Raw genomic sequence first — 26699 nt, 5'->3', positions numbered from 1 at the left:
CTTTCTATTTACATCTTCAAATGCCCTGAGACTCAGCAGAAATAGTGTGTACTTTAAGTAAAAAATATATTTTGCCCCTGGCTATGATCCCCCACTTTGTCCTTTATGTCAGTGTATGCTTTTCGAGTTAAAATGTATGTAGGTATCCATAATGATCTCTCTGTGGCTTTTTTCTCAAAAGCATATAATGCAATTGTTTTTTTAAATGCAAATGAATTACTTTGCTCATCTGTTATATTTTTCCACTGAGTAACAGTTTTTCCAAAAATTGGTGAATGCACAAGGCATTGTGAGTAAAAAAGATTTCTACCACTATTCAAAGGGAACGTAATTTACTTATCTAAAAACCCCACCAAACATTATAGGCCACAATGGGATATAGTTACATAAAGACTTGTGTGCTTTATTGACAAGTGTATGTTCTGCCCCCAAAGGTATAAATAGGAGGGTTTTTCATACTCTTTCACAAAAAGGGGCCTGTGATGGAGATAAACAATCTTTCACCTTTTTTGCACTTCATTGCTTTAAAAAAAACCCAGACTGGTTTATTTCTAGTTGGAGCAGATGTGGGAGACAATTGCTTCAAGCGGTGGACTTTAGCAAGATGCTTTTGCACACCTCCCCCCCCCCCCCAACATCTTGTCATATATAGAAGCATAGACAAGCCTGACTTTATATGTAACCAGGGCCGACTTGTGGATCACGTGACCCATCATATCTAATTCAGCCCTGATAAAGAAGTAAATGTAAAGCAATGAAAAAAAGCAATTTGGACTTTGAGAAGGTCTCTTTGAGGACTTGTGTGTTTTATGTAATTACCTAAGGAGGTGTAATTGGTAAGTACTCAAGACCCAGAATTTACAATCAGCTCGCTTTATGGTACAGTAGAGTCTCGCTTATTTTTGCTCATCCAACGTTCTGTATTATCCAACACGGTCTGCCTCTCACCCGGATCCACAGCTGTTTCAATACATTGCAATATTTTGGTGATAAATTCGTAAATATAGTAATTACTACATAATGTTATCATTTATTGAACTGCTTCTTCTGCTGATTTGTTGTAAAACATGATGTTTTGGTGCTAAATTTGTAAAATCATAACGTAATTTGACGATTCATGGGCTTTTCCTTAATCCCTCCTTATTATCCAATATTTTCACTTATCCAATGTTCTGCTGGCCCGTTTATGTTGTATAAGCGAGACTCTACTGTATTGTCCTTTCTTCCTCACTTGAACTTTCATATTTGTATCTATGAAGTAGATGTAGCTGTAAATAGATAATGAAAGTCAGAGCCCAGCTCAGAAAGACAGGTTGAGAAACTAAACTTAACGTTGATAAAATTCTGACTTCTTATTCATTAACAAACACAGTATAGTTCACATGATCAAGTGTGATTCTTTGGGTCTCTAGTAGTCATTTGAAGACATTTGGAGTATGTTTTCCCTTTTACTAATACATTGTCTCTTGGGTATTACCTGCTCAATGGTAATGTTGTTACGTATCTGCAAATCAACTCTGACTTATGATGAACTATGACAAGATTTTCTTGCCTTCTTCCAAGCTCAGAAGAGCATGATTCATTCAAGATCATCCAAAGGGTTTAAAACTTTGGTCTCCCAGACTCTTAATACATACAACACTAAAAAGTTCACATTATTCTAGTTCTCTGCTGGACTATACATATATGTATTGCAGCACTGAAAAGACAGTGCTCAAGACACAATATAGATGTGTCCTGCAAGGAAGGAGTCTTGTAGCACCCTGAAGATGAACAAATTTATTTCATTTATGACTTCATGATTATGACCCACTACCTCAGTGTTTTTTGAGGAAATTAACTTTGAATATTCTGCTTTCCAGGTAGACTTCAGTAGATTGTATCATGTTCTAGTTTATTTTGTTTCATTTTCTTTAAAAATGTTAAATTAAAACGCTCCAAAAATCTAGCTAGGTTCTAGATCAGTGGTTCTCAAACTGTGGGTCCACAGATGTTTTGGCCTTCAACTCCCAGAAATCCTAACAGCTGGTAAACTTGCTGAGATATCTGGGAGTTGTAGGTCAAAACACCTGGGGACACACAGGGTAAGAACCACTGTTCTAGATTGTCATTAGCATTGCATGTAAAGGAAAGCACTTGATGTAGAGCAAAAGCTGTCTAAGAAATGAACAAAACTCTGCTTCAATTAATATGCAATAAAGAAGATTTAAAAAAACTGTATAAATGGTTACAGTTGTTGTGAGTGTATTTTCAGACCTGAACTGATGTAATTACTAATATATTGCTTTATTGTTGTGATGACTAGGTTTACTTCTCCTTTCACCTCTTCACTTTTTCATTTGTGGTCTTGATCTTAAGGAAAAAAATTTAAAAGCTTCTATATCCATAAAGAGTGAATATGTCCAATTGTTGCAGGCTCTTCTCGTGGACCTAGCCCATTAACAATGGGTGCACAAGACACTCTGCCTGTAGCTGCGGCATTCACTGAAACTGTTAATGCGTACTTCAAAGGAGCAGATCCTAACAAGTAGGTATCCTGCTATTTGCTCCTATCTTTTCCTCATGCAGTGATTAAATTCTGCTGACTTTCATACAATCATTCTCCTTTGGAGGTGAGTACTCTAGAGAGTGCTGCCAGCTGAAAAGTAAAGGAAAATATTGATTTGCTGCTAATAAGTATGTCTATAGTTTCTCAAATAGAAAATTTTATTTATGTTCTACCTAGTTTCTAAGGTCAGGTGATACTTTTCCAACATTTATCTGTGCATCTTTTGAATTATTTCCAAACACCTGGGGTATCCAGGAATAGTATCTTCAGAAGATTACATCCAGTTGCACTTCATAGAAAGAGCTCAATGTACAGTAGAGAAATGTGCAACACCATTTTTGCCAAATTCTCCTTCTCCCAGTGCCATAGTCTTTGGCATTCTGTAGGATCTTCCAAACCCTGAGTAGATTTCCAAGACAGAGAAAGCTGTGTGGGGATTTATCCTTTCTTCCGATTGTGGGAGTACCCTTTTAGTGGAGTTCCCACTCAAGATAGTTCTTGAATCCCACCTGAAAATCTTGTTTCTCCAATTTGTTTAAATATGTACATTGAAATCAGTATGTGAAACATACGCTTCCATGATATCTCAATTCTGACTGGCATTGTTATCACTTGATATATATAAAATACTCAGTACAAAATAGTTTTATTGTAATACAAATATCATGTTTACAGAAATAAACTAGTTCTTTTTGGTTCAATAAGTATTCACACATTTTTTTATGACATAACAGATAATCCCAAGTGAAACCCAGTGCTTCCAGAAGCAATATCAGTTGTTGAATGAAGCCCACCTGTCTGCAGTTCTAGTTACATGTGATCTCAGAGTAATTATACCTATATCTGGAAGGCTCTTGAGTTTACTTGAGAGTGTATTTAAGCAAACAGCATCATGAAGACCAAAGAGCTATCAAAACAAGTCTGGGATAAAGTTGTGCAGAAGCACCAATTCAGTTTTTCTATTTTTAAAAACTTCTCCAGAGCATCCCTAACTCAATTATTACAAAATGGAAAGAATATGGTTCAACTGTGTGTCTAGCTAGAGAAAAGCATTCACCAGAACTTAGTAACAGTGTAAGGACTTCCTTTCTCCCTCCCTTCCTTTCATTACAATCCCTATCATGTGATCTCAGTGTGGAATATGATTAAAACAACATAAATATTTTAATTCCAGTTTAAAACTACGGAATACTGTAAATAAGATAAAACCATATTAGTAAGAGGAGCAACCAAGTATTGGCTAGAGAAGCAGCCAGAATTTCAGTGGTGATTGTGAGGAGCTGGAAAGGCCTGGCTCTCCACACAAGCTGGACTCCACATGAGAGTGCTGAGAAGAAAGCCATTACTGAAATAAACACTGTTTAATGTTTGTTTGAAGTTTGCAAAAAAAAATCATACAAGGCTTGTCTAAATGAGCCCCAAAATCCAGACTCACAAAATGCTGGCTGTCCCCATAACGCACAATAGCTATCAGTAAATATGTAGGGTTATTTTTTTGTTTTGTTTTGTTTTCAGCTGACTTTGTCCTGCTTTGGGAAAATTCAAGAGATACTCCAGAGTTTACTGGAAAATACTGAGTATCTTCAGGGCAGTCTGGACAGTGGGATATAGTCTGATTTGGGCCAGTCTGCTGTCCAGACTGAACACAGCACGATTACCTTTTCTTTGCGCTCATCAGTGCATGAACCCAGTATCTGTGTCACCACCACATCTCCTAGCTGGCCACAGAGCCCCATCTGAACCTCTGCCCATCACAAATGTCATTGCTGATGTCAGACTAGGGCACTAATGTGACCAACAAGAAGGCGGAAATATTCTCCCCTCCTTGATGGTTGCGCAGGTGCCTTATTTTGGCATCAGCAAAGGTGCCCATGATGGCCAAGAGTTTAATAGAAGCTCTATGGCTGGTTGAGAATGGCAGCGGTGACTTGGTTGAGATGTGGGCTGCCCCAGTGGAGTGGATGTAGTCCAGGACCATCTATATAACAGCTCTGGACTTGGCATGAAACTGATCAAACTCAAAAGTGAATACAGCCAAAATGAATTCAATTCTGGAAGAAAACCTGTTTGAGTTTCCACAACCAACAAGTCCCAGTTTTAATTTGTTTATTTTACGTTGGTGCCCCAATAAAGCCTTCAGAGTATTGAGACTTGTGTACATTAAGTGGTAACAATGTTAATTAAATTCATTTAGATTCCAAGTTGTAAGCAACAAAAGGTGGAAAAGCCAAATGAGAGGTAGATACTTCCGCAAGGTGCCACACAGCTACAGCTGGGATAAGTTACTTGTTGGAGTATAATTCCCAGAATCTCCCTGTCAGCATTGTGAGCTGCACACTGGGTGGGAGAGAAAAGTTTTGTTGGAAATCCCATGTATACTTCAGGAAAGTTGGAAATCCCATGTATACTTCAGGACATATGAAAGCAAATGCACATGAGATAAAGGAAGAGAATGAGTCAAAAGTTGTAGCATGTTTCTCTCACCTAAAAACATGCCAAAGAAAACTCTGCTAAATGTTTTTTTTAGCAGAAGGTTGTATAAAATAAAACTTGACATAATTCATGTTTATATTTCTATTACTGTTAAGGTAATTTCAGAATTTGTGGATTGTTTTTTAACATTTTGTACTTTTATAGATTACTAAAGCATGTATAGGCAGAACATTGCTTTCCATGTTCCAGAGAATAATACTGTGAACTATTTCTATATGACTATTTGAATTCTAAAGACTTGGATTACACACCAGCAATTTAGTCATGAATCTTTTGTTACAGAAGTAGTTTGGCAGTTAAGGCACATGCTGGCATTTGGTACCATTGACTTATTCTTCAAAGAGTAGACTTTTTTTCGCCCTGCTAATTACTACTTATGAGATGCCAGAATAGATGATCTAGTATAGCTATATCTGCAGGGTTTTCTATTCCACTGGTGTTCACTTGGTTCTAATCCTATAAAGTAGAAGATTCAGTAGTATTTTAGTTCAATATTATCTTAGTATTTTAATTCAATAGTCTGTTTTTATTGTAAAATATAAGGCACATAGGCAAAAAAAGATGGTGCCAGCATGATAGGAGGCATTCAGCTGGGTGGAATTTAGACCAGTGTTTCTCAAAGTATGCTCCTCCAGGTGTTTTGGCCTTCAGCTCCTAGAAATCCCAGCTATCTTACCAAGTGTTAGGAATTGTGAGGGCTGAAGTGTTGCACTCCAGGACAGGAAAAGCCCTCTGACTTTAAAACACACCACACGTTGAGTGAAGAAACAAATCCTTTTTTACTGAAGCTTAATAAAATAGCCAGTAGAAAGAAATGCTTGTAAGAAAACAGGAAAGTTCCAAAAAGCAAAAGGTCAGTAAAATGCAGTAAAACTCAAAGCAATATCCATAATAGATATAAAAGCAATCCAAGGCAGTATATATCCAATAGGAATCAACAGGATGCAAAGGCAATCCAAAGGCTGCTGGTAAACACCAAAAGGCTAGAAGCATCCACAGGAACAAGACCCCTTAACCAGGATTTCCATGGCACATGAACTTGATTTCCAAACGATGCCTGATTTAACAGGTTTTCCCTTGAAGCAAACCTTATATCCCAAAACCCAGAAACTGGTTTTGTTTTCCCTCTCCTTTGGCTCTTATCTGACGAAGCCTTTTGGAGCCATGTAAATCTTGAGTTTGTTGTCAGTCCTGGCTAAACTCCAGCCACCTGTTTTTCAACTCCCTTTCTGGTTGCTCATTAAAATTTCTAGGTGTCAGAAACCCAAATCTTGAGAGCTTACAGAAAGAGGGAGTAAACCATCATCCCTCTGTTGTAATCTTCTTTTTAATACACAGATGCTGCATTAATGGGAGCCTTCAGACCAGGCTTCTTCAAATTGCACCCCCCCCCCCCAGGTGTTTTAAACTTTAGTTCCTAGAATTCCTGACCACTGAACAAGCAGGCAAGAGCTTCTGGAAGTTAAAGGCCCAAATACCTAGATTAAATTCATATTATTATTTATTCATTATTTATTTGTGTGTCCCCCACTCCAGTACTACTTCTAGTTCTTCATTCTTTCTGTGTTGCAGCATTCATGGCTCTATCGAGGCAACCAATCCATTAATCTAATTGCAGCTTGTGTATAGGAAACTAAGAACCAAAATTAGAACTGCCCTGATACGATCAGATTTCCATTAACTGCTACCTTGAGTGACATTCTGGCACCAAAAGGGAAACCAGGTGCTGTCTAAAACTGACTCTTGAAAATGTATATAACTGACTTGCAGGTTCTGTTTCTATTTGTTTTCCCTTATTTCAATCCTGAAGATGCATAGTCAAGGTTACTGGAGAAATGGTGCTGTCATTTCCTGCAGGAATTACTAGACATTTTGCCAACAATCCCAGCCCGGCTGTTTTAACGTTCCGTGTGACAAATTACAACAGGTTAGAACACGTCTTGCCAAATCCCCAACTTCTTTGCTGGTAAATATCATTCTATAAATATTACTCTATTTTACACTTTTATTGATGTATAGGGAAAACATACTGTATGTAGCTTTTGCAGAAAAAATGTTCATAAGTTATACATTTACTTATAGTATATACACAAATACCTAATGGAGGACCTGTGAGGTTTGCCAGTTGTTTTTGAAGTCGTTTCTCAATATGCCTAGTAGTGGTAGAGTTTCAGAAGGATGTAGTATGTCTTCATATCTGAGTTTGTGGTCAGACATCAACTCTGTCAATCTCAAAGCTTAAACAGTTACTTTTTAAAATAATTTGTTACAGCTAAAATAATTTCTTACACAGATTAGTTACAATTTAAATTCCCCAAAAAGCACTTACTTAACATTATAGTTGAGGTTTAAAAAATAATTTTCATGCTCTCCAAAAGAAATTGTCGAAGGCTTTCATGGCCAGAATCACTGGGTTGTTGTAGGTCTTTTGGGTTGTATGGCCCTGTTCTAGAAGCACTCTCTCCAGACATTTCACCTACATCTGTGGCAAGCATCCTCAGAGGTTGTGAGGATGCTTGCCACAGATACATGCGAAACGTCAGGAGATAATGCTTTTAGAACAGTGCAATACAACCTGAAAAACCTACAACAACCTATAACAGTTTTTCAATTAATTTTTAAAAATTGAAAATTATGAACACAGATTTTAAGTATAATGTCTGTGTTCACTTCATTGCCACCAAAAAGCCCAAACTTCAGAATGAGCCAACACACTGGAAATGTTTGATTTTTATTACTTCTCTATCACTTCACTACACTTCTATAGATTTAAAATTAACTAAAATACGATTGTACTACAAAGTGAGAGGCATTAGTCCTCAGATATTACAATTTAATGTCATTTCTTAATTAATGAGGAAATACATTGATTGTAAGTAAATAATAATAATAATAATAATAATAGTAGTAGTAGTAGTAGTAGTAGTAATTTTATTTTTATACCCCGCCTCCGTGTCACCGAAAGGACTTGGGGCAGCTTACATGAGGCCAAGCCCGATCAACACAGTTAAAAAGAAATACAATTAAAATGCAAACAAAAATATAAAACAAAATAACAATATAACAATGTAAACAGGCATCAAAACCAACAACCAATAACAAATTCAATTTATTGTCATGGGTGGGTGGACTGGTACAACAATAATTTAAAGGATAGGCTAGTAAGCAAAGTGCATAGGTCATGTGGCAACAATGGCAAAGTGCAATGTCAGTTTTGGGTCCTAGCTGGGGCCACCTATCTATGGTTATTGTAACAGGATACTTCCAAGCTGTAGTCATTACTATTAAATTCGGTCAGTCCAAAAATCTGTATGGCCAGGTGAGGAAAAAAGCTAAACCACAGAGCTAGAACAGCTTTGTTTTAATTTTTCTTTTGTGAATGACATGTCTACTATAAGAGTTTTATTGTTCACCCTGCTTCATTCATGACAATTTAAAGAGATGATTCCCACTGTTGTCTTTTCTATGTGTACCTCTCCTGTTCTTCCCATGCTCTACATCCAACTCTTTTCTAACTGGAAAAAATATATGGGGAGGGAAAGCGTAACTTTTGATCGTTAGTATTAGGAGCCTTCCATCTGGAAGCAGCCCTAGACTGGACAAAAGGAAGCCATCAAGCACAGTTGGCCCTACATGAGTTCTGCATTCATGGTTTTAAAGCTGTTTTAAATTGGTTTTTTTAAAAAAAACACACACATTGGAAGAACAGAAATAAATACATTTATTTTAAGCATAAAATACTTAAACTATACATTACAAACCACCTCTGAGTATTCCTTGTCTAATAAAATTAATTGGGTTATTCTATTCCTATTGCTCACAGCTTGTCCATATTTACAGCAGCTTCCACCACTGGATGATGATCTCAGTTTTATTGAGTCTGAGTTGATGTTTCCATATGTGTATGTGTTTTATTTGATTGTATTTTATATTGTGCTTCATTCTTACGTTTGTTTGTTTGTTTGTTTGTTTGTTTGTTTGCTTGTTTTTTGGCACTTTTTGCCGTTGGCCAGCCGCCCCGAGTCCCTTTGGGGAGATGGTGGTGGGATATAAGAATAAATTTATTTTATTATTATTATTAGGTTGCCATAGGTCAACAAGACACTTGAAGACAAATGGATGCCTGCGGTGGTTCAGCAACAAACTAAGATCTATACATACATACAGTAGAGTCTCGCTTATCCGACCTTCAGTCATCCAACATTCTGTATTATCCAATGCAGTCTGCCTCCCGGTCATATCCACAACTGTATCAATACATTGCATTGTTTTGGTGCTAAATTCATAAATACAGTAATTACTACATAACGTTGCCATGTACTGAACTGCTTTTTCTGTTGATTTGTGGTAAAACATGATGTTTTGGTCCTTAATTTGTAAAATCATAATGTTATTTGATGTTGAATAGGCATTTCCTTAATCCCTCCTTATTATCCAACGTTTTTGCTTTTTCAGTGTTCTGCTGGCCTGTTTATTTTGGATAAGCGAGACTCTACTGTACATTCAAGACTGAACACTGCTTTTCTTATATGATGAAGGGCAAATGTTTTCTGTTTATGAAAGTAGCCCTTTGTTTCTTCTTTTTCTTCCTAAATGAATGTAGTGACAGCACACAAGCAGATGCCAACACAAAGGAGTTCTGGGTGAACATGCCAAACTTGATGACTCACTTGAAGAAAGTGTCAGAACAGAAACCACAAGCAACGTATTATAATGTGGATATGCTCAAATATCAGGTAAACCTATTTACAATATTTGACCTCATGAAAGAGGTAGCTCATATATAGTGAAGTTCACAGGCAAAGTTTGATCATAAACTTTCAAGTCAGTTTTATTGGCCTAAGGCTACCTTTCGTATTGTTTTTTAAATCATCATTCAGAAGATTTTTGTGTTGAAAATACTTAGTGCTTTTTTAAAGAATCCTTGCAGCTCATTGTACATACTAAATATTCTCTTTCCATCTTACAAGGTTTCAGCCCAAGGTATTCAGTCTACTCCATTGAACCTTGCAGTGAACTGGCGGTGTGAGCCTACAAGCACTGATCTCCGAATTGACTACAAATATAATTTAGAAGCAATGACGACCCCAGTAGCTTTAAACAATGTCCAGTTCCTTGTTCCAATAGATGGAGGAGTGACAAAACTGCAAGCTGTGCTTCCACCTGCAATTTGGTATGAACTAGAGCTAGTCCGAGATCCATCCTTGATTTATTTCCACCAGTGCATAAGTCTTCCTGACAGAAGCTGAGCCAGCCTTTTGGACTATGAAAATTAGTCACAGCTGTTGAATCATTTGTTCATTAAATGTTTGGCACAGTTCTGTCTGAGCAACACAAGGGCTGGGGAACCTGTAGCCCCCTAGATGGTGGTGAAAAAGCTCCTGTGTGGTTAAAGCTGTATGGTACGACTCCTGATGGAAATTAAGTCCATTAATATATAGAGAGCCACAAGTTCCTCCATTCTACAATATCTATTTTATATGTAACTTTCAAAAAAATCAAATTTAAAACATTAATAAATGCACAGTCACTGAAATTTCACTAAAAGTGATGGTACCTTCATTTCAGTTAACATACCAAGACTTCCAGTACCATAGCATTTTTATCTTGATGGTTGCAGAGGAACTCTTTCAAGGATGAAAGACTGATATTGGAATGTCTGATATTTAATAGTAATAAGAAACAAGATACCCTCAATTCCAAAATGGATATAACAACTGCAGGCACATCTCTTTAAATAAGTCATTTAATTAATATATAAATCTGTCTTTTCACTCTGCTTTAAAGTGCAAATGATGTTCACAATTGGTGGGGGCTGCAGGCATGTTTCTCCCTGCCAGATTCTTCTGATATTAAAGCCCCAGTGGTAGAGCAATGACACTGAGAGGCAGGCATCAGAAATAAGAGAGGTGGGAAGGAAAAATTGTCTACCATTTCCTCTTTATTGTGTAGTTCTTTCCCACTTTGTAATCAATTTGAGATATTGTTAAAAATGTAGATGTACTCCTGCTACTGTAGGGGCCACGGTAGCACAGTGGGTTAAACCACTAAGCTGCAGAGTTTACTGACTGGCGGTTTGAATCTGCACAACGGGGTGAGCTCTCTTTATTAGCCCCAGCTTCTGCCAACCTAACAGTTTGAAAACATGCAAATGTGAGTAAATCAGTAGGTACCACTTCAGCTGGAAGGTAATGGCGCTCTGTGCAGTCATGTTGGCCACATGACCTAGGCAGTATCTACGGACAATGCTGGCTCTTCGGCTTAGAAATTGAGATGAGCACCACACCCCCAGACTCGATTAGACTTAATGTCAAGGGGAAATCTTTACCTTTACTTTACCACTGCTGCATGTGGTTTGGCAGTTACCCCAGTTTTTTCAATCTACAAATATGTAGAAGAAATGCTAGCAAATAGGTGGGGGAGATGCTTGCATTGCCATAACTATGTGAAATAGAATGATGCTATGTATATCACAGACCAATTGTCCATTGAAATCCCACATTAGATATTACTCAATCCAGATTTTCCACTGTTCCCACCACACTTACTTTAGTGTTGGCAAGGGAAGATTAAAATTGGAGTAGAAATAACACTTGCATTGACTGTGGAACACTACATAAACTTCTTACGTTTCCCATTCTTCCAATATCTTGATAAGGATTCTTCAGTATTCTTAGTTTTTATATGAACAATATTATCTTTTTTTAGGAATGCTGAACAACAAAGGATATTATGGAGAATTCCTGATATTTCACAAAAATCAGAAAATGGAGGTAATAACAACACATTTACCCTGAAAATGCATTCTTTTCAGACTCCCTGAGCAATGGTAGTCTTAAATTGTTTATATATTCTGGAATTAGCACATTTGTTCAGTTTCGTGTCAGTGCTCCTTTATCTCTCTTAGCCTTCACATATATCAGCTTCTCCTTCTTTGAGTGGAGTAGACAGAGGCATTTAACAGCACGAGCATAGATTTTAGGAGAAGAAGGGGTGATCATGGCCTAATGATTACAAGATGAAAACTTATGCTGGTATTCCACTGCAAGCCTTCCTCATGGTGTCTGCTGCATTTTCTTTCTCAAGGTGTGGGCTCTTTGCTGGCCCGATTTCAACTATCCGAAGGACCAAGCAAACCTGCCCCCCTGGTTGTGCAATTCACCAGCGAAGGGAGCACTCTGTCAAGTTGTGATATCGAACTTGTCGGGGCTGGGTATCGTTTTTCACTTATTAAAAAGAGATTTGCAGCAGGTAAGAACATCCCCACTTCTTTTTCCCCTTATTAATGAGACACTGCATCAGTAAAATGGTTAGAACATCAGTTGGGCAACTTTGATTTGAACAGCATGGTTTTCAGTGTTATTTGCTCTGCATCTCCAACTGCCAGTGGATAGAGTAATACAGAGTTATCATTCTTACCTGATACATATTCACAATCCATATCTATATGGATTGTGTATATGTATCAGGTAAGAATGGTAACTCTATATTACTCTATCCACTGGCAGTTGGAGATACAGAGCAAATATATCTATTGCTACTGTGGAGAAAATGTAGGTCCTTTGAATCTTGATTTACCAAGCAGCAGCTACTGCATGCAGCAGGGATCTGTTCTGTCCATTGGGATGCAATACAGCTTTTAGTTAAATATACTGGTTAAGTGTGCGTAATTAAGAAGCTGATCTTAACTGACTTTTACAATTTTTATTTTTATTTTAACACAGTTTTTATCCTTTACCCTGCAGGGAAATACCTGGCAGATAACTAAAAGAAGTTTATGCGAGTATATGGAAAATCCATGTGGCTGAGGACTGCTGGGAGTGGACAGGTTTTATATGCGGTTTGAGGAAAATCTAACTAAATCCTGTACTCGGGACATTTCTGTTGGAAGTGTCAGCAACTTTCAGCGTTTCTCCCTCAAAAATTACCATGTTGACCAGTCCTACAGTATTTACTTCTAGGTGTAATATTGTTAATGTTTTAAATTGTAATTATTGTATTTGTAAATTGTATTCATTCCAGTAAGGCTGTATTTTGGCAGTTAGACACCTGAGTTTTAGGATTTTACCATTCATGAAATGGATGTAATTTAAACTGTGGTATATAAATTTAATAGTAGTACTATTGAATGGCACAATGCTTTCAAAGGTAGATAACATTTTGTCAATATATACAATTTGAATATGATGCTAATAGCTGTGAGGAAGGGGGTGCCTCAAAAAGAAAGTGAAATAGTAACCCTGAAAAATCATTTGATTTTCTTTATTTCCTCCTTCGTATTTGTCATATAAATAGTTATATGAACAAACAAGTCTATCTTTAAATATTAAGTTTATTTGACTCCAGAACATTTCTGCAAATGTTGATGTCCCCATAAGTTATTTCCCCAAATGATAAAATATAATTTTATTTTTCACTTTATACACTTCTTCGTATTTTCCTTTTGAGAATATCAATCAATCAGAACAAGTGTTTTGGGTTTTTTAAATTCCAGATAATTATTAGGAAATCCAGATGAGATGAAGGACATGCTGGAATAGTTTTCTTTCCGGTTTCATTACTTTTCTGCGATGCAGATGTGGAAATAAAGAACCCAATCCCATGGAAACTACTGCATTGTGAAATTTCAGTTCAAACTTACTGAAAGCTAAGTTTGGCAGCAAAGCAGTTTCAGTTATTTTCACTAGAAGTTGCACAGTTTCACAGATCATTCTCAGAATAACAGTTTTAAAATATAAAGTGACAACTTTGACTAACACCTTTCTTTGCGGCTATAGCAAGAAATACTGCTGTCATATTTTAGCAACAGTATAGTTTTGTAGGCGTGCGTGCTAATTTTCTTACAGTAACATTGGCAATACAAATTCCTTGCTTTGAGTATGTTCTTCCATCCTTTTAAGTCAGATTCTATATTTAGTGTGGGCAGGATGAGCTTTAAAATAACATATTTTCCTCTCTCTCTTTTTTTAATCTGCACTTATAAGTTAAGAAGGAAGAGTTTGCATGCATACCATAATCAGCAATAGCACTGGATTTTCATCTCTACTATAAGCACTTCTAGTTTGTTCTGTTTTCTTGAAACATAAACAAGCCTAAAGTTTCTGATCGGTTGTCAGATTCCTCCACACTACTAAAATCTTTATGGAACTTCCCCTGCCAAGGCTTTTTCTGTGGCATTTGCTCATTTGGCTGTTAAGTTTGCAGTCGAAATGCCAGTCGAAGCTAATGGGGGTTATGAGAGGGCATTGCTGAGTTTACAGAAGGTGATGAAACTGATAGACTGGTGCCCGTACGGCTTTATTCTGTGCACACAACTAGTATTTTTGCAAACTGAGATCTAAATAGGTTGGCATCCAACTGTTTCATTGCATGGAAAAAATAGCTGTACTCAAGGAACAGCTACGTCTGCATTAAAACAAGCAGACACAATCAGAGGCTTTCTTGAAATCAGACCATCAATAGATCTCTTTAGAAACAAATATGGGAAGCATATATCCCAAAGGAGGACATGTTGATTTTTTTACATACAGCATGAAAGGATTAATAATAATATTAATTATTATTTTTATATGAATGTTAGAAAAGCAATCCTTTTTCTTTAGCTGATCTGGCTTTTTGCATGTTTTCTCCCCTGTAGCACTAATTGGCTGATCCGTGTGGGTTTTACTAGTGCTCTGTTGGTTGGGATAGGAGAAAGTTCATGTTTAGACTGTCATTCCTACAAGACATCATATTAGGTGTCTGATCTTTCTGCATAAAAGTAAAACTGGCCTGCTGCTGGGATCTGGAGAAATCATGACATTGTGGGGAGTGAGAGAAAGCAAGTTTTTGCTTTGGTCAAAACACCGCAGAACTCAGAATCTTCTTGTGGCCATGCTGGGTGAGAAATTGTAAGGTCGGCAATCTAAAGAAAATTCCAAAGTTCTTATCTGGCCACATTTTCCTATGAAATACAGTAAGACCCCCTTATCCACAGAAGATAAGTTCCCGTGCCCACCCCATCTGAAATTGAAGGTATCTGAAACTTATATTTTTGCTTCTTGTGGCTGGGAGAGGTCCCCCTATCCACAGGAGAACCAATTCATTCCCAACTTTACTCATGCCAGCTCATGTTTGTACAATAAGCAGAAGGCAAGAAGCCAACTTTCAGCGCAAAGAAGCAGTAGTACAACACTGGAGGACTGTGAGAAGCCCACAAACACTTCCAGTAGCAGTGACTACGGGTAACCGAAACCATGGGGGGAGGGGGAGGGGACACGACCATGGATAAAGAGGTTTTAATGTATGCTCTTATAGCTGGGGATCCTTTCAAAAATATACATGCAAGTTTTGAACACCAATTGGAATTGAAAGCTCTTGCCATAATTGATGTCAACAAAATTATTTATAAACCAAATTATTTATAAAAACAAATTAAAAGAGCCTGAAAAATATTTAAACTCTAAATAGACAAGGAGCTGGAAGGAACAATGTTCAAAATAGTCTATGCATGACATCAACTTGCAACTAACTAACCTAGTTCTATTTAGAGATTATGTACAGATTCTCAACATGTCAGATGGCAACTAATTCCTACACAGAAGAAACTTATTTTGGGCATTTCTCCAAGTTGCACTTTATAAGGTTTAATTAAAATAGGAGCACCCATGTTTTTGTGAACAAGTTGCCTTAAAACTCTTCATTCAGTACTAGCCTGCAGTTGTTTACCACAATGTACAAAACATCAGCAATTGGCAACCTTACAAATCTATCCCTGTTACTTGGGTATCTTGTTCACTTACAACTGATTTTTATAACTAGATCCATGTCTATTGAGTAAAAATTCAAAAATCAATTTATTTGCCAAGTTGTAGCTGATAAAAGAACCTGATATACAAATTTGATTACCAAATTTCATTATACAATAGTCACACACCCCCACCCTTTAAAAAAAAATTCTAAAATTGGGTGGGGGTGCAACTATTTCACATGGGGAAAAATCTGCCTTAGATTCTCTGGTTTCTGTTGGGTTTTTGTTTTGTTTTTTAAATAAAAGGCCTTACCTCCAAAGGAGGAGGAAGAGGAGGCTCCAGTCTCAAACAAACAGCCTCTGTTCTGTCTGTTTTTTTAAAGCTGCAGAGCCCTTGGGACTGATTCTTCTTTCCTTCTTTCTCTGAAGGCCAGGCAGTTTAAAAATTATAAAGTAAAGGTCTCTGGAGCTCAACTTCTCCTTCCTTCTTCCAAAGCAAGACAATTTACAAAATCTGGAACTCGGTTCATTGCAGAAAGGGGGGACAAATCCGAGTTCCAGAAACCTCCATTTCAGGGGGGGGGGGGGTTAACCTTCTTGCTTTGGAGCTTCAGATACCTCCATTTTATACTTTTTAAATTTCCTTGACTTCAGAGAAAGAAGAAAGGAAGGAAGGAAAAATCAGCCTCAAATGGCTCTGCAACTATTATGCAAGGCAAACAATAATACCAAAAAAGGGGGTGCAACTATTCTGCGGTGGTGACTATTATGTGATGAAATACAGGTATTCTTGTTTCATGGCATGTAGCCATAACATTCAATATGCTCAGGCTTTACTTTTTATGGACTATTGATAGATCCATATTCTAGAAATAGAATAAAAATACATATGTTTGTTGACTGTGCAAACGCAGAAGAAAATGTCAGTCATGATTCAGGGGATTTTTTTTACCCAGTTCAGAAGAACTGAAGATAAAAATAATTAAAATATATACAACTGCCTTTGTATTATGCGTAGAGAGAGACTATATGATAAAAGAATATATAAACCAAGGTAGCAAGTGTTTCAATGGGGAAATACACCTGTAAAATATACTCAGGATCGTCCTTTCTTTCAGAATATACGAATAAAATCAAACACAATGCATAGCCTTCAAGAAGGGCGTTAAACTGGAAACACCTTTCTATCTTTCATGCAAGGTCTCTAGAAGGGAAACAGTAATTATTAAAGGAGTAAATAATACAATCGGTTTTACGCAGAAATAAACCCAATAAAGTCTGTGGGATTTACTTCTTTGTAAAGACCAGTATGCATAATTTCAGGCTGCAGGTTTTCTAAAGTGAGAATATAAAACCTTTTTTTTAATTCTTTCTTAACCCAGGATAACAGTTCTTTTAAAATTTAGTTAACCACCTAAATTTTAGTGGGCTTGTTCCTCATGTCTTTAGACATAGCAGAATAGCTTGAATACACAATTAAAAAATGTAATCAAGGTATTGTTTTCATTATACAATTCATAATTATTCATTCTTCATTCTTATTAGTAATACACCCACCGTATTTGTATTTAGCCTTTTCATTTTAAGAATCAAACTGACCAAAATTTCTGTTCACTTCTATTAGCACTGTGCCATACAATAATGCCCATGTCAACTATACTACACAAGAACATGGTTTTCATGGCTACTAAAATGTTTATTTCCAATTCTCATATTATTTTTAAAAGCAATCCCTTTATTTGGAAGTACATGGCAAACCTTTAAAAATTGTTGCAAGAGGCATGAATTACCCTTTACAGTACATCTGAACATTTGATGGAGGAAATAGTTATTACTTTTAATAGTTCCTATAGGCATCACCCCCCGCCCTTCAAAAAAAGCAAGTGTTGGTTTTCACTTGGTATTTGGGTTTTGGTATGTAGGTTATACATAATGGGACATGAGACTCTTGTGTTTATGCCTTCCACCTCTGCATGTGGAATGTCAAATGTGGTGTGATAATCCATGTGTAGATCCCTATTTACATGTAACACATAGACACTATCCATCTAATCTTTTGTGTGGACAACATCCTCTACATGAAGTATATCAGCACACATGTATATTGTAACACATGAAATGTTGTACACCTCTGGGGAGTACATGTCCCTGAGACTGACTCCTGTACTCTGTTTTTGTCAGAAGCCTTGGTATAGTGGCTCTTAAAATTATATTTATGTCAATCTTAATGTTTTAGTTGTGCTTTCATGAAACTAGGTACCACCCATTTCACTTGTTTTGTGTTCTGGATTATTTAATTTACCAGAGTGGAACAGTTATCTTATTAGAATTAAGTCAAAGCAAGGTGTCCATCTTATCAAAGAGAATGAAGCTGCAAAATATGTTTGGGGCTAGACTCTTGTCTGCTCAGAGTTTTATTTGTAGGTCATTTTCCAAATAAATTAAACTAGACACATACATAGTAGGGAAAATGAGATTTTAAAAAAAACAACAATTTGATAACTTCATGAGCAAAATCTATTTAGCTTCACTGAAGTTTCCTTTATGGATAAAGAAATGAGATATCTCTGAGAACTTTTCAAAAATGTAAACCAATTCATTTCCCTTCTTTTGAATCTAACATACTTTTAAACATTTGGAGAACTCAACATAAAGACAAACATTCTGAGGCTGGATCTACATCACCCTATATCCCAAGATCTGATCCCAAATTATCTCCTTTGAACTGGATTATATGAGTCTACACTGCCAGATAATCTGGGATTAGATCCTGGGTTATAGGGCAGTATAGATCCGCCTTCAGACAGCTAGTTAATTGGGCATATCAACACACAAGAGGTAGACTATCATACGTATATACCTCTATATAAAATTGATTGTATTTCCTTTATATACAATAAGGAAAAAGAGACCTGAAACTGTCTAGCCCAGTGGTTCTCAACCTGTGGGTCCCCAGGTGTTTTGGCCTACAACTCCCAGAAAGCCCAGCCAGTTTACCAGTTGTTAGGATATCTGGGAGTTGAAGACCAAAACATCTGGGGACCCACAGGTTGAGAACCACTGATCTAGCCCTTCAAGTGGGCAATAACTTAGTTTTATTGTTCATATATATGCATCTGAATAAATGAACACCAAATGTTGATGGCAATGGCACCAATGTAAATGACTACTATTTCTGAGTAATCCTTTCAGAAACACTTCTCATCTACCAGAAACCTGTCATAGGTGGCCTCCAATATAGCACAAAGAGCCTTCTGCTGGAAACAACCAAATGAACAATCCCAAACAAACCCTGGTGTATACTCACCAACTCTTGCATGTATCTAACAGGCTTCTTGGGATCCTATTCAACCAATTTTGAACAAACAGCAAACAGAGAAATGTCCCTCTTGAATTGTGTTGGCAATTCTTTCTGAGATTCTTCTATCAGAATTACATGAACAAGAATTACTACATTTTTATATGAATAATATTTCAAAACGGCTGAATCTTGGTGAGAGGGATCAATATTTTTACACAACCTGACAAGGAAATTGAAGTAATTCTTTCACTTAAAGATTTAAGTGAGTGTGGTGACAGATTCCCTGTCATCTAGTTCCTGTTCTTCAATTTTCTACCTTTACAATAGCCTAATAGGAAAACCAAGAATTTCTGTAGACAACTTTATTAAAAGTTACATTAGAGATCTACATAAATAGACAACTCTGGGAAAATTTAAAATTAGAACGTTTTTTTAAGTAAACAGAACAATATAGTTAAATATTTGACATCTCAATTATGCAGAAATGTAGCTGTACCTGTTATTTTTAAATATATATATCCTTTGACCAATTTATTCTTGTTAATTTTTTATTTGGAAAGTTTACCATGATAACCAAAATCTATAATTATTCTGAAACGCAGTATCATACATTTATTTTCTTGCAAATTCATGTAAAGATCATTTCTAGTGACACCAGACATCTTTAACTAGCCTGCTTTTGCCATGTCATATGGTTAGAAATACAGTAGAGTCTTGCTTATCCAACATAAACAGGCTGGCAGAACGTTGGATAAGCAAAAATGTTTGATAATAAGGAAGGATTAAGGAAAAGCCGATTAAACGTCAAATTACGTTATGATTTTACAAATTAAGTCCCAAAACATCATGTTTTACAACAAATCCACAGAAAAAGCAGTTCAGCACACAGTAACATTATGTAGTAATTACTGTATTTATGAATTTAGCACCAAAACAGACAAGGCTACTTTCTTTCCTCCCACCTTGTGCATTATTCTGGGTGGGAGGCAAACTATGTTGGACAATACAGAACATTGGATGAGCGAAGGTTGGATAAGTGAGACTCTACTGTTCACAATAAGAAAGAGCAACTGGTCTCATTGGATCTTTTGGGGGGGGGGCAACAATGTTCCTGCTTTTGGACTCTTTAATTCTGTTCTCATACGTTACTATACCGATGGTGTTGAAAGGTTTACACAAGCAGGATTTCACTACAGGCCAAGCAGTATGAGCAAAACTGGAACCTGACTTTCAGTGACATCAAGAATGTTGAATGTCCATACACGACTATTTCAAATTGGCATTAGGTTTTGAATGATTACCTTCCATAAATGAGGCCTACAGCTCTTCCAAATCAATTCTCAATGGGACACCTAAGTACACCAGTCATGCTGATGGATGGATTTTCAAAAAGATAATATGTTTTATGGCTGATTATTGCTTGTGGGTGTGCACCTCTTTTGTTTATAGGCTCAGACAAACTGAAATGCTGAACTGCAATCCTGCCAAACTGTTGTACACACGTTTTCAAAGGCACTATTTACTTGCATGCAGTTAAGCATCTGTATAAGCATTGCAGGTCTTGGGTCTTTATGATTTTTAGCTGTGACGTCATCTCTAAAGGAAATCTGAGACCTGAATTAGATTCCCTGGTGTTTTATCAGATATCGAACTATATCATTTTATATTTTAAAAGAAAAACCTTGTGTATAAACTGTTTATAGATATTTGTGGACTTAAAATACACATGTATATTTTTAAACATTTAAGTTTTAAAAGTCTGGACTTCTCAGGCTAAGTGTGAAACAAAATATACTATCCTAGTTTAGGTGGCCCTGTTTACTGCTTAGTCTGTGATGAAAGCTTTGCTGCTAACCTGATGGGATCAGAGAATTGTGAACTATTGTACAAGGTTTGTTGCATCAGAAACAGTGCAGCAAAGCTTTGTATCTGACCACTGGTAATATGAATGTGTTGTATTGACTTGTTGAAGATAATCATAAAACACATATTTTCAATGTTTGTTTCCTTATAGATTAGAATACAAATGTCTATTTTTTTGTAAATAATGGTTTTTATAAATGTCTTTCCTCATGAGTTTTCCCTAATCATCCATTTCACAGAATCCGGAATATGCAATTATTTATCATACGTATAGAAGAAATAGGGTCCCCGTTTCAGAACAAAATTTATTGAATTCTATACATAAGAACAAAATGAAATAATATGTTGTAACTCAAAAGGTGATTCTTTTCCCACTTGAAAATAAATGAGAAAGCTAAAAAGATTAGTGTATGTTTGGGGTGCCTTTTTTCGTGAAAAGCGAACAACAGCCATGCTGAATAGACCAACAACTAGTCTAGGAGAACATGCCTTCAGTCACCAAGCAAGACGGCTACGGGAAGATCATAATCAAGGTGTAGGAAAAACAATATGCTTTTGCTCCTCTTCCCTAGGAACTGGTATTATATTCTGTTTTACGTGCTAGGGACTGCATATACTGTATATACTCAAGTATAAGCCAACACGAATATAAGCCGAGGCACCTAATTTCACCACAAAAAAACTGAGAAACCTATTGACTCGAGTATAAGCTGAAGGAGGGAAATGCAGCAGCTACTGGTAAAATTCAAAATAAAAATAGATACCAATAAAATTACATTAACTGAGGCATCAGAAGGTTAAATGTTTTTGAATATTTACATAAAACTGTAATTTAAGATAAGACTGCCAACTCTTGATTAAACCATTATTCAAACCTTCTTCAATGTAAATGTGCTTACGTATCCTTCCAATAATGATAGAGAGTAAAATATTAAATGTAATAATAATAGAGTAAACTATTGAAAATGTAATAACAGTAATAATCGAGAAAAATAATACATGTAATAATAACAGAGTAATATAATAACTTTGACTTGAGTATAAGCCGGGGGGGGGAGGGGTTCTCAGCCAAAAAGAGGGCTGAAAAACTCGGCTTATACTCGAGTATATACGGAATGCCCAAAGTGTACTAGACATATAACCTTACACATCATGAATCTGACTCTAGAACGATTCAAGTTAGTATCCATCTGTAAGACATGTAAGAGAACATTTCATAATTTGAAGAAATGTTATCTTTTCTCTCAAAGGGCCCATTATTCGTCTCCAGCAATTGACACTGAGGTTTTGTATAATGAAAGAGAAAGTTAAAAAAATTACCCTACTGTTGTTCTCCATGCCATGTATAACATTTTAAACATCCAATATACCTCTCCTACATGCCTTTTCAAAATAGCCATGTGTAGGATCTCAGTGTCATTTTTCATATTTATTCAACAAATTTTACAAGTTCTTTAGCTTTCTCTGCCAAAGAGCATTGATGCCTCACTAAACTACAGTCCTCGGGATTCCAGCACATTGAGCCATGGTGATAACAGGGCTGTCATTCTGCAGTGTAAAAGCATCCAAAGACTCTCACTGCTGGATTACAGCAGTACGTTTGCAGTAAACAGTGCCACAAAGCTTGGGCTGGAGAAAGAATGGGATTCTACTTCTGCCAATCTTACAGTGCATGCCTGCCTACAACAGCCAAGGTAAACAGTAGCTGCCTTCTGAATACCTTGTTGAGCATGTAAGAACAGCAAAACAGTGACAAAGGAGGAAAGCAGATGAGCCCTTCTGACCAGCTCCTTCCCACCCCAAGAATGTTGAAAAACCACAGATACATAGATCTGGCCACAAAAGGAAAATCCATGAAAAGTTAAGATATGAAAGAAAAGAATAATCTCTGAATGCATTTTAGAAAGTTTTTTCTTCAAGTCTAGAAGATTCAAAAGGATTTTGTTCACTTATGCAAAACTTGATTGATCTTGTGTTTCCTTTCACATGTGCATATTACTAAGTATGCTGAAACATCTTGAGCTACTTTTCACTTTTGTGATGTACGAATCTACCCTGATTCTTTCCATATTATTTCTCCCCTTGGTGTCAAATAGAATTGCACCGGAAGACCTAGCAATACCTGGGGAAGTGTTAGCACTGGGTACTGCTAGGTTCTCCACCATTCATCTGATGGATTTTGACCATAGAATCATGGTGCAGGACCTAGAGAGGTGTCCTCTCAGGTAAAATACTACATAGAAGGCCTATATTTGCGGTTTCCTCTTTTGGAAAAGAGGAAAAATCCTTCTAACCCCCAAGAAAGATGAGAGCAGACTGTACTTTGTTAATGAAGAGCTACCGATATTTTAAAGCAGATCTGACACATACAATTGAGGAAGAGTAGAAACTAAAATGGTATGGGAGGGATGAATCCAACTCTCTGTACTGGTTCCATTCCCAGTAGTTTCAGCTGCATATCAGGCTTTGCCTAATGATTTACCATATGCTTTTCATGAGCAGGGCCTTTGATTGAGTCTGAGCATCTGCAGTTAAAATGACCTAAGAGAGACACTAACAGAGGAACCATTTTTGGACTAGACAGACCAATGGATGCTCAACTTAATAAGTGAAGGCACATTGCCCACTGCACACTGTGTTGCACATTGTACTGTAATAACCATTGGCATCCATTGCAAAATGTTGCTGTTCTGTATAGGGATTGTATTATGCTGGTGTAGTGTTGTCTCTGCACGCAGACTCTGATGGCCAGCTGTCCAGATTCTGGATCTATGGGTTCAACCGTCCATAGCTAAAATGTATTCTGGGGGGGAAAAACTAAAACACAAACCTTGCTTTTCCATTTTATATAAGGGACATTATTTTACTAGGCCATTGTATCCCGGGCATCCATTGATTTTAGTATCCACAGAAGGTCCTGGAACTAAATGCCAGCTGATCCCAAAGACCCACCTATACATTATTTGAGAATGGATTGCCATCATTGGGTGAGCATGCGTGCATGACTGATTGCACACTTGGTTTTAAAGAAAAAGATGTACTCTCCAATCATCCAAGAAACAACAAGGTGCCTTCCCATCCTCCACCCTGTATCTTGTTTCAACCACAAACTGGAAGTGAGTCTATAGGAACTTCTGCCATTGAACATATGAGGACAAAACAGGTAAAGATGGTTCTACTTCTGGCTTGCTGAATCCACTGCATGCAATTCAGTACCCCTTTTGATATAGTTAGCTCTCTGAACCCATGGATTCTGTATCCACAGATTTAACCCTCTACGGCTTGTAAATATTCCAAAAATGTCCCGAAAGCAAATCTTGATGTTGCCCTTTTATATAAGAGCATCATTTTTGTTGGGTTTCATCTTTGTTCTGCACAAGACCCTTGTGCCACCAAGTTTCCAGTCCTCAATGAGTAGCTAGGCTAGAGACAGGGCTATGCTAAGGGATTCCTTCCCCCACATTCCTATGCATGTTTCCCTAAAGGGCTTTGTCTTTCCTCTTCACTGCTAGCCACTGTCTCCTCCCACTTTGAGGATGTAGTGATGGAATTGTGTGAGAGAACTTCTTTTTTAAGTTTTATTGCCCTGGATTGACTGTGTGGTCTCTCCACCATTTTTCAGTCTCTTCTGCCTTTTCTTCCTTCCAGTAAGGATGCACTTTGCCTCTCTCTAGGCAAAATGTAGCTGCATGGATCTTTTTACCTTTTACCTCTTTAGAAGGTGGGATTTAGTAAGCTAGTTAGCTCCAAGGCCTTTTCTATCAGGCAGGCATGTAGCCGGGGGGGGGGGCCCTCGGGGGGCTTCACCTCCCCCCCCCCCCCCCCGAAATTCTCATGGTGGTCCGCGAGAAGGCCTTACTGGTACATTATTTAAACTGTTATGTTTATTCATATCATGATCTGATCACCATGCTCAATATATCCCATATGCATGGGGGTATTGGGGTAACGATACAAAAGGTTTGCTAGGGCAGACCCTCTTTCACTCAGACTCAGCCCCCCCCCCGAACCAAACTCAGCCCCCCCCCCCAAAAAAAAAAAACAAAATCCTGGCTACGGGCCTGCTATCAGGAATGATTTATTTTACCTCAATAAATATTTTTCAACCTGAAGTTATGAGACCGCAATCCTATGCCATCCTGAAGAATAGAGGCCTATTCCAGTTTGCCACACGTAAGTTTCTGTTCGTTATAAAGTTTACTTCTGGTACTCTGCTATATTTATAAATCACCACAACTGAGGGTTATTTTGAGCTCAGATTCCCCAACAATTTTACTAGGCCACTGTATATAGTGAGACTTGAGCATCCATGGATCCCAATCACAGCTCACTGTATTGCCACGGCTTCTTCCAGACAACAAGGTTACCTCTGATTCTACTTCCAGGTTGACTTCTAGCTAAAGACCCAAGCCAGGCACTCTTTGTGACTCATGCCCAAACAGGGTTAAAGGGCTTTGTCTTTCCTCTTCACTGCTAGCCACTGTCTCCTCCCACTTTGAGGATGTAGTGATGGAATTGTGTGAGAGAACTTCTTTTTTAAGTTTTATTGCCCTGGATTGACTGTGTGGTCTCTCCACCATTTTTCAGTCTCTTCTGCCTTTTCTTCCTTCCAGTAAGGATGCACTTTGCCTCTCTCTAGGCAAAATGTAGCTGCATGGATCTTTTTACCTTTTACCTCTTTAGAAGGTGGGATTTAGTAAGCTAGTTAGCTCCAAGGCCTTTTCTATCAGGCAGGCATGTAGCCGGGGGGGGGGGCTCGGGGGGCTTCACCTCCCCCCCCCCCCCCGAAATTCTCATAGTGGTCCGCGAGAAGGCCTTACTGGTACATTATTTAAGAGGGATCCTCTCACCTCTGCAGGAGTCTACCGTATACCATGCAGCTGTGGACAAGTCTACATAGGGACCACCAAACGCAGCGCCCAGACACGCATCAAGGAACATGAAAGGCACTGCAGACTACTTCAACCAGAGAAGTCAGCCATAGCAGAGCACCTGATGAACCAGCCTGGACACAGCATATTATTTGAGAACACAGAAATGCTGGACCACACCAACAACCACCATGTCAGACTACACAGAGAAGCCATTGAAATCCACAAGCATGTGGACAATTTCAACAGAAAGGAAGAGACCATGAAAATGAACAAAATCTGGCTACCAGTATTAAAAAACTCTAAAATTATAACAGCTAAACAACAGAGAGGAAAAAACCAGGCACAGATTAACACCTCCCAGCAACAGATTTTCCCAGACTCAGGCAGGCCTTCAAATGCTAATGAAGGTGATCAGCTAAACATTCACACCTAACTGCAGCAGGGAAGAGCTCCTTGCCCCACCCCAGCCATTCCACAGATATATAAACCCATTTTTCCTACTTCCAACCTCTGAGGATGCTTGCCATAGATGCAGGTGAAACGTCAGGAGAAATGCCTCTAGAACATGGCTCTATAGCCCGAAAAAACCCACAAGAACCTAGGGTTAATATTCCTCCCAGGACATACCTACACTGCAATTAATGCAGTTTGACATCACTAACTGCCATACCTGGCAGTTAAGGACAATGGACGACTAGAATTAACAGGACTGACAATGTGGAATTGAAACTATAGACTATGAGACAGCGAACACTGAATGTTAAACTGGTTTATTCACGTGTTGTAGAACTGAGAACCGACCGTTTAATTGTTTTTAACTGTTTAATTGCTGCTATACTGTTTTTACTGTTGTATTGTATTGTATTGCTGTATTGTTGCCGGCATCAAATT

General features: G+C 37.6%; 1 protein-coding gene across 18 annotated transcripts in view; it reads left to right on the top strand.

Annotated features, from left to right (window-relative positions):
- SGIP1 (SH3GL interacting endocytic adaptor 1) overlaps positions 1 to 21337 on the top strand; it is a 137686-nt gene extending 116349 nt beyond the window's left edge. For all 18 annotated transcript variants that reach the window (XM_060773696.2, XM_060773694.2, XM_060773692.2 and 15 more), the window contains 7 exons: positions 2416 to 2527; positions 6852 to 7007; positions 9645 to 9777; positions 10012 to 10214; positions 11750 to 11814; positions 12128 to 12292; positions 12787 to 21337. In XM_060773696.2, coding sequence (XP_060629679.1) covers positions 2416 to 2527; positions 6852 to 7007; positions 9645 to 9777; positions 10012 to 10214; positions 11750 to 11814; positions 12128 to 12292; positions 12787 to 12809 — 857 coding nt within the window. In that variant the 3' untranslated portion in view covers positions 12810 to 21337. The remainder of the gene's footprint in view (positions 1 to 2415; positions 2528 to 6851; positions 7008 to 9644; positions 9778 to 10011; positions 10215 to 11749; positions 11815 to 12127; positions 12293 to 12786) is intronic.
- The last annotated feature ends 5362 nt before the right edge of the window (positions 21338 to 26699 follow it).

This window comes from Anolis sagrei, chromosome 4 (genome assembly GCF_037176765.1).
Source record: "Anolis sagrei isolate rAnoSag1 chromosome 4, rAnoSag1.mat, whole genome shotgun sequence".
NCBI classification, from domain to species: Eukaryota; Metazoa; Chordata; class Lepidosauria; order Squamata; family Dactyloidae; genus Anolis; species Anolis sagrei.
Note: the sequence above shows the minus strand (reverse complement) of the source record. Positions and strands in the feature narration are given on the sequence as shown.